This window comes from Gallus gallus, chromosome 4 (genome assembly GCF_016699485.2).
Source record: "Gallus gallus isolate bGalGal1 chromosome 4, bGalGal1.mat.broiler.GRCg7b, whole genome shotgun sequence".
Taxonomy (NCBI): Eukaryota; Metazoa; Chordata; class Aves; order Galliformes; family Phasianidae; genus Gallus; species Gallus gallus.
The window spans coordinates 51303405-51311670 of NC_052535.1; the positions used below are offsets into that span (position 1 = coordinate 51303405).

Here is an 8266-nt window from a genome sequence, read left to right on the forward strand (position 1 = left end):
AGGGTGGCAGCAGAGATGTGCACAGGGGACAGAAAACATGTTTGTTTTCCATGTGTTGGAAACACATCTCTGACCTATTTATACCTCCCCCCAAAAAGCTGTGTGTGCACAGCTAAATGTGCGTCTAGTGGGTGATGCGCAACACAGTGATGCAACTGCTGTCAAATGAGTGTGAAATGATGCTGGGGAGACAGTGGGAAGGCAGAAGTAAAACTCTTTTATTTTTGCAAAAGCAGAAATCTGAAGGTGTGTGAGACTCAGATTTCTGTGCGGAAGCGCAGGTCAGTGCCCGCCATCTTCTGAGCATAGTACTGGTCAAAGTGTGCACTCTGGGCCACAGTGAAGTGGTTCTTCCAGTCACCGGTGATGCCTGGGGGGGGTGAGAAGGGACTGAGTGGGGCCAGAGGGGCCAGGGAGTCTGGGAACCCACTGAGGCTGCTTACCTTTGCGCATGAAGGGGGAGATCCCGTGGTCCATGAGGTGGGAGGGCACACTGCTGTAATTGGTGCTGGGATTGTCCCGCATGGCCTCAAAGGATGTGTGGTGGGCAATGGTGTCCAGTGCCACTTCCGTCAGCTCCCGCCCCAGGAACTGGGCCACCTTGGCAACCTCCCGGCGGAGATCCTGAGGCAAGGGCTGGTGCTCAGCCCCAGTACTACCAGGCCTCAGCCCCACCGTCAGCCCCGGCCCCTCACCTCCTTCATGTCCTCATAGAAGAGGTAGAGGATGGGGTGCTCCTGCCGGCGCTCCCAGTAGCCCCGCACGTGGTCAAACCAAGAGCCATAGGCCACTGTGCGGGGAGAGTGGCCATGAGGATGCATGGCAGCACCCTCAGTGTCCGCATGTGCTCCCATGGGTTACCCCCACCTTTGCCAGCCATGAAAGCCTCCAGGTACTGGTCCCATGTTCCTGGATGTTGTTCAAACTTATTCATCAGGTCAAAGTAGTAGAAGGAGACAGCCACGTCCTTGGCATTGCGACCCACGTAGATTATCTGTGGAAGAGGCTGCGGACAGCACCTGGTTCCCCAGTAGTGGGGATGCTCTCATCCCTCGGCGCTCCAAACACCACATACAGTGCTGAGGAGACCGAGGTTGGGGGCTACCTTGCAGCCATTGTCCCAGAAGGATTTGGGCAGGATATGTGCAGGCAGGTGGCTCTTGACCACACGGGGTGAGGGCATGGTAGCTAGCACCTCTGTTCCTGGGGACCACAAAGGATTTCCCTGTGTGCCTCTGGGCACCGCCCCAGATGGGGTGCCTCCAGCTGAGCCCTTCCCCCCCCCTACCTGCTGGCATCTCCCCAGGGGCAACAAACTCCAACATGGGTACCCGGTTGACGATGGCATCCCGTTTGCACTTCTCTGGGTCACCGCCTTGCAGGATCATGTCCACAATCTCACTGACCCAAGTGGTGCCTGGGGAAATTGGCCCATCAGGGAAGGTCTCTCCCATTCCCCATCAGGGAAGAGACTCTCAGCACCACCAAAGTCCCCAGACTCCAAATGAGTACTGTGGGATGAAAGGAAATCCCACTTGCGCCTTCCCAAGATAGCAGGTCCTGGCCATGCCACATGTTTGCCCCCAGGACCACCACACCTGGTGGGGTTTGGGCTGCTCACCAGACTTGGGGAAGGTGGCCACCACAATATCTTCAGGGCGGCTCTGGAAATTGTCCACCCGCTCCCAGTTCGGGGCAAAGGCGCAGACCATGGGGATGCCGTGCACCACGCTCCAGGGCTGACGCAGGTATCTGTCCACCGTGGCCATCCTGATGGGGGCAGGGAGGACTCATGGGAGGCAGCTGCTTGGGGGAGCAGCCTAGGACCCCCTTGTCCTCCTGGCCTCTGGGTACCAGTCCGCATGCGCAGCTGGGGAGTTGCAGCCTCTAGAACAGGAAGTGGAGCCCCAAGGCTGTCCTGGGTAGAACAATCCCCTAGCACCACCCCTCTCCTCCCATCTCAGCCTTTGGGGAGGGAAGTATGGAGAAAAGGACTGGAAACATCCTGCAGCAGCCCGATCCATGGAGGTTTTGGGTGCTATGTGCACCCCTGCAGAGCCCAAATCCCATGCCTTATCATACCAGGGGCTGAGTCCCGCAGGTCTTTGAGTAGCCCTGCCCACTTGGTCTCATGAGGCACCCACAGTCCAGGGGGGTGAGTGTAGGCAGGAGACCTCACCTGGCAGCGTGTGCTCTGCACAAGGACGGTGAGAGCGGGAGAGCAACAGGACGGTGACACCGGGAAGGTGGTACAGGGAAGGCAGCAGTAGTGGAAGGTCTGGAGTAGGAGGAAGACAGAGTGTGTGTGGGTGGAGATGTTTGTCAGTAGTCTACATGCCAGGAGGGAGGAGCAAGCACCGGGGAGGTTCAGAGATCATACTGAACTCGGTGGCCCCAGTCTGGGGAGTGATCGTGATTGCGTCAGACAAGCACAGTGATGCAGCAGCCAGCACGCAGAGTGGGCTCAGCAAGGACACTTTATTTCTCTCCGGCAGCACCAAGAAAGGGGAAGGAGCCCATGGTGTTGCTCAGGTGGTCCCGTGGGCATGGGTGGGCGATACGGGGCTGTGGAATGAGGACAGGAGAAGGCACCTCAGATGTGTGTGCGGAAGCGCAGGTCAGTGCCCGCCATCTTCTGAGCATAGTACTGGTCAAAGTGTGCACTCTGGGCCACAGTGAAGTGGTTCTTCCAGTCACCGGTGATGCCTGGGGGGGTGAGAAGGGACTGAGTGGGGCCAGAGGGGCCAGGGAGTCTGGGAACCCACTGAGGCTGCTTACCTTTGCGCATGAAGGGGGAGATCCCGTGGTCCATGAGCTGGGAGGGCACAACGCTGTAGTTGGTGCTGGGATTGTCCCGCATGGCCTCAAAGGATGTGTGGTGGGCAATGGCGTCCAGTGCCACTTCCGTCAGCTCCCGCCCCAGGAACTGGGCCACCTTGGCAACCTCCCGGCGGAGATCCTGAGGCAAGGGCTGGTGCTCAGCCCCAGTACTACCAGGCCTCAGCCCCACCGTCAGCCCCGGCCCCTCACCTCCTTCATGTCCTCATAGAAGAGGTAGAGGATGGGGTGCTCCTGCCGGCGCTCCCAGTAGCCCCGCACGTGGTCAAACCAAGAGCCATAGGCCACTGTGCAGGGAGAGTGGCCATGGACGTCATCACATGGCAGCACTCTCAGCATCTCCATGTGCTCCCAGGGGTCCCACCCCACCTTTGCCAGCCATGAAAGCCTCCAGGTACTGGTCCCATGTCCCTGGGTGAGGGTGCAGCTTGTTCATCAGGTCAAAGTGGTAGTAGGAGACAGCCACATCCTTGGCATTGCGGCCCACATAGATCATCTGCAGAGGGGCTGGTGTTGGTGGCACATGGGGATTTGCAAGGCGCTAGTAGGGCTGGTCACCCCCTTAGTCTGCAGGGTCCCTCCTGTTATACCCTCTCCAACTCCATTACCTTGCAGCTTTTGTCCCAGAAGGATTTGGGTAAGATGTCAGCTGGGATATGAGTCTTGATGATACGAGGGGATGGCATGTTCTCCAGCTGCTCTGTGCCTACAAAAAGCACTCCCACTACTAGCAGGGTACACCTGAAAACCACAACCTTCCCCCACTCTTTTTGGCCAACGTGGCCCCTCCAACCTGGCGTTAACCTCTGCCCAAAGCCCACTACCTGCTGGCATCTGCCCGGGGGCAGCAAACTCCAACATGGGTACCCGGTTGACGATGGCATCCCGCTTGCACTTCTTGGGGTCACCACCTTGAAGGATCATGTCCACGATCTCACTGATCCAGGTGGTGCCTGGGATGGAAGGGACAAGGGTCTGGCTGGTGCTGTTCCCACCTGAACCCATCACAGGCACCCCAAATGGTGCACCTTCACTCTTCCAATGCATAGCACCTCTCCTGCGCCGAGGCTTCTCACCTGACTTGGGGAAGGTGGCCACCACGATGTCATCAGGACGGCTCTGGAAGTTATCCACTCTCTCCCAGTTCTGAGCAAAGGCACTAACCATGGGGATGGCATGCACAGTGCTCCAGGGCTGGCGCAAATAGGCATCCACTGTGCCCATCCTGATGGGGACAGGGGACACAGGATAGCAGTGGGGTCATCATGGGGTCACCTCATTCCTGTTCAGGCCCTGAAATTCCTGCTGAGCGCACCCATCCTGGCCATGGGAGGAAAACCTGTCTTGTGTGCTGGTGTCCTGAGAAGTGGCCCCTGCCTTCTGAGAGGTATATTGGGATTCCCTGAATTTTGGGGCCTAGGGTGGGGAAAAAGAGGGTGCCAAGAGGGGAAAAAGCCTGTGTCTTGCCTGGCTCCAGCTTTTGGGGCAGCAGGAGAAGAGTTCTGAGAAAAGTGAGTGCTGCCCCTTGGACAAAGAGCAGGTCCTGAAGGACAACTTGTCCTTTTCCTGGTGTTGGTGGGGGTGGCATGACACACCGATGCATCTGGCAAACCAAAGACCTGCACCCGTCTATAGTTCCCTTGCGCTATCGTGGAGATTCCCAAACCCATTTCCTGGGGCCTGCACCCCCTCGCAAAGCTGGCCTTGCAGGGATCGACCAGCAAGCGGCTTGCCAACACCCTGCAGCTGGCAGGGAAACCAGATTCCCCCATCCTGAGCCCCTCTGGTCTTCAGGCTTAGCGTTTCAGAGGCTGGTTGGGGGCTGATCATTACCTGCTGCTGTGTGATGCGAGGAGCAGGGAGCGCTCTGCCAGCAGAAACAGGGGCTTTATTTTCCTTTCCCCACACAGAAGATGGAGGAGTGGGGAGGTGCTTAGGAATGGGGACGTCACTGGGGGAGGGAAAAGGCACTCGGGGTCTGGAGCTGGCAGCGGTTTGAGGGGTGAGCCCAGCGCCTGTGATGAGCAGTGCCGAGCTCAGCACCCACCCAATCCTAAATGGAGCTCGGGGAGGGTGTCACTTGCATGGGGCTCACTGCTGAGACACGGGGCTTAGGCTCGTGCCCAGAAGGCGGGTCTGAAGTTTACACTATTGCAAAAGAGCAGTGCCTGCAGCAGCCAGAGCACTGCTGGGAAAAGAATTTAAGGGAGACGTGCTGTGCTGGAGGGGAGGTTGCATGTCTTTTTGGCAAAGCCAGAAGCTGGAGACGCCTGGAGATGTTCCTCAGCACCGGAATTCACTATTTTGGAAACTCATAGAACCAAAGCTGGGAATGGCATAGATGGGAGATTTGGGGCTCCAGAGCAAATAGTTGATGCCAGTGAGATGGACACCACGTTACCCCAGTGATGCCTGAGCAGAAGCATTGCACCTGTGGGTGAGCAGGGATGATCCCATGTCACTATGCCAGTGAATGGGTGCTAGAGTCTGAGCATAAGGTGTTTCCTCTTGCCTTTGCCCTGCAAACCTGGGGCTGGTGCAACGGCAATGGATATTTCTGCCCTGCCACTGCCTGATCTACAAAGCAATCTGCATCAATTCAGAGGCATAAGCACGCTTAGGCAAAGAGGCACTGTGGGGCAGAGGGCACCTCCTGGCTGCTTTGGGGTTTTTCCACTCAGAGAGCAGTTGTTAAACCTCTCGGCAACACTCTGTCTATTGCAATTTATTACAGGAATAAAAATGAATGGTAGTGTGCCTCCGTCTGGTACTGCTGCTGCAGGAATCCAGCGCCTGCTCCTCACTGGGGGCAGAGCCTCCAGGATGTGCACCCCTCATGCCTCCATCTGGAAGCAGAGATCCGAGCCTGCCATCTGCTGCTGGTAGTGCTGGTCAAAGCGCTCATTCTGGGCCACAGTGAAGTGATTCGCCCAGTCGCCGGAGATGCCTGAGGGGGTAGAAAAGCACGTGAGGCAAAACCTGCCCCTCCAAATATCTGCATCCGCTGATTCCCCTCACCAGGCACCGCAAGCCAAAACCCACCTTTCCTCATGAATGGGGAGAGGCTGTGGTCCATCAGTTCAGTGGGCATTGTCTCATAGTTGGTGGCAGGGTTCTTCTTCATCTCCTGGAAGGAGGTGTGGTGGAGGATCCTTGCCACTGTCTCTTCTGCCACCTCCTTGCCCAGGAACTGCAGGATCTTCTGAATCTCTCGCCGTGGGTCCTGAGGAGCAGCAGGAGTGGGGATGCTTGCTGCTGGCACTCCCTCAAAAACGGCTTGGGGCAGCAGGGGTGGGCTCCAGACCCTCCCTCCAGACTATCCTCACCTTCTTCATATCCTCATAGAAGAGGTAGAGAAGCCGCTTCTCGTGCCTCTTCTCCCACCAGCCCTTCACATGCTTGTACCAGGACCCATAGGCCACTGCAGGATGTGGGTAGGGTTAGCTGAAAAATGGCACAGCAAAGGATGCCCTCCCCACTGGCATTTATCAGGGGAGTCTGGGAGTTCAGCCCCTACCTTTCCCATCCATGAATGCCTGCAGAAACTCGCTCAGTGTGCCAGGATCAGGGTGGATCTTGGCCATCTGGTAGAAGTAGTAGTAGGAGATTACGACGTCCTTGGCGTTGCGAGCCATATAGATTACCTGAAGGGAGCCAAGGCTGTGGCTGGGGGTGCAGGAGTGGTGTCCCCTCACTTCTACCCCATGGAGAGAGAGACTGGAGGCTGCTTTATGGCATTACCTTGCAGTCCTTCTCCTGGAAGGAGGCCGGGAGGAGGTGGACTGGCAGGTGAGTCTTCACCAGCCGTGGGGATGGGATTTTCTCCAGCTGTTCGACACCTGCAGGATGGAGGCTCTATGCCCTGACCCCACGCCCACCCCAGCACTGCTCCTTCCCTGCACAGGCCTCAGATGCTCACCGCTCAGTATCCCAGGGGCTTTCATCTCCAGGAAGGGCACCCGGTTATAGATAGCATCCCGCCGACACTTCTCCAAATCACCATCATGGTAGATTGCATCCAGGATCTCGCTCAGCCATGTTGTGCCTGCAGCCCATGGGTAGCATTTCAGGGGCAGCACGGCAGGGGCTGTGAACTACCCAGCTGTGCCCCATCCTTCTCCTCCCCATCTCCCCTGGAGCCACTTACCTGACTTGGGGTAGGTAGCGATGAGCAGGTCATCAGGCCGGGCTTGGAAGGCCTCCACCTGTGGCCAGCCTGCCACAAAGCATTTGTAGAGTGGGATGTCGTAAAGGCAGCCCAGGTCCTGCCTGATCACCTCATCATTCCCCATACTGGCAGCGGGTGCTCACACACTGTCCGTGCCTGTGCCTGTGCCTGTGCCTGTGCCTGTGCCCGAGGAAAGGCAAAGTTCGTCCCACATCACGTGTTGCCCTGCAGGGCGGTTACAGCTTCCTCGCCCGGCCCCACTTGGCTGCTTTCCACTGAGCTACGGGTGCGTCGGTCCCTTTGGGATGAGATGTGCTCAAGTAGGACAAGATGTTCCACCGGCCCCTACAAGCAGCCCCATGGCACAGCCTTGCTGTTGGGACAGTTTCTCTTGAGTGCTAGAGGAATAGTGAAACGCTGCTCGGCAGGAGCAGGGAATACCGGAGCCCAGCAAACCCCAAGGAGGAATCGCGTTTTGGCGCAGGGGGGGCCACATCATCCCCCGCTCCCTTCGCTGGTCCGGCCTGCCGGAACCCGAACCCGCACTGCGCCGCGTAACGGCGTCCGAGAGCGAACCGCCCCCCTCGCGCCGCCCTGCAGCGATGGGCGACCGTGTGCGCTGCGCCGCGCCCGCGAGGAGGCGCTGTGGTAGCGGATGCCGGGGCCTGTGACGGTTCCCGCCCTCGTGAAATCAGTGATGTAATACGTGAGTTACGGATAGGAGAGCGTGTGTTGACCTCCTCTTAATGTGTTCTTTCTTCGCTAAGCAACGGACTGAGGGTCTGTCTGTTTTCTTTTCAAGAAGTGAAAACGCATACCTCCCATCTAGTAGCCCGTTGAACTTTTTGCTTGTCCTATGGGCTCTTAGAGGTGTCAAAGATATTTGTCTTCCTGAACGCGTTGCTGAGGTCTGGCTCCATTTGGGCTTCTGGAAGGTAAATCTCCAGACTGTGTCCCAGAAGGCAATAAAAACACCTCTTGTGAGATATAATTACAAACTTAGTGGAATTAAAGCAGTGTTCCATTTGCATCAATATTAGGATTTTCCTTTTTGAGCACAGAAAGAGAATATATCTTTTCCATTAAACTCAGTGAGAAAACTCCTCAGGAGCAAAAAGAAAGAAGACTTCTACCTGGTATTTTCATCAAAGGGGAATGATCAATCAGCATGCAGAAATGTGTACTGGAGTTTCAAGTGTTCAGTGAATATAGTAATTTGCCTTGCAGATCGTTGTAGGAATGACTTGGGAAAATTTAGTC

At 56.9% G+C, this 8266-nt stretch overlaps 3 protein-coding genes across 4 annotated transcripts; all 3 read right to left on the reverse strand.

Annotated features, from left to right (window-relative positions):
• Positions 1-197: 197 nt before the first annotated feature.
• On the reverse strand, positions 198-2307 carry SULT1B (sulfotransferase family, cytosolic, 1B). Of its 2 annotated transcripts, none has more exons than NM_001312678.2 (8): positions 2180-2307; positions 1622-1770; positions 1289-1417; positions 1106-1203; positions 868-994; positions 696-790; positions 444-624; positions 198-370 (listed from the first exon to the last, which is right to left on the reverse strand). In NM_001312678.2, exons 2-8 carry the CDS (start codon positions 1767-1769, stop codon positions 258-260), a joined length of 891 nt encoding a protein of 296 aa, NP_001299607.2. In that variant the 5' UTR covers position 1770; positions 2180-2307; the 3' UTR covers positions 198-257. The 2 variants fall into 2 exon arrangements, with proteins under 2 accessions (NP_001299607.2, XP_040554906.1); XM_040698972.2 differs by having other exon boundaries at positions 1622-1887.
• Positions 2308-2454: 147 nt separating this feature from the next.
• SULT1B1 (sulfotransferase family cytosolic 1B member 1) lies at positions 2455-4753 on the reverse strand. The gene is made up of 8 exons (NM_204545.2): positions 4672-4753; positions 3915-4063; positions 3663-3791; positions 3447-3544; positions 3208-3334; positions 3031-3125; positions 2779-2959; positions 2455-2706 (listed from the first exon to the last, which is right to left on the reverse strand). Exons 2-8 carry the CDS (start codon positions 4060-4062, stop codon positions 2594-2596), a joined length of 891 nt encoding a protein of 296 aa, NP_989876.1. The 5' UTR covers position 4063; positions 4672-4753; the 3' UTR covers positions 2455-2593.
• A 794-nt stretch (positions 4754-5547) lies between these two features.
• Positions 5548-7197, reverse strand: SULT1E1 (sulfotransferase family 1E member 1). The gene is made up of 7 exons (XM_420616.8): positions 6986-7197; positions 6758-6883; positions 6580-6677; positions 6356-6482; positions 6165-6259; positions 5881-6061; positions 5548-5785 (listed from the first exon to the last, which is right to left on the reverse strand). Exons 1-7 carry the CDS (start codon positions 7128-7130, stop codon positions 5673-5675), a joined length of 885 nt encoding a protein of 294 aa, XP_420616.4. The 5' UTR covers positions 7131-7197; the 3' UTR covers positions 5548-5672.
• Positions 7198-8266: the final 1069 nt, after the last annotated feature.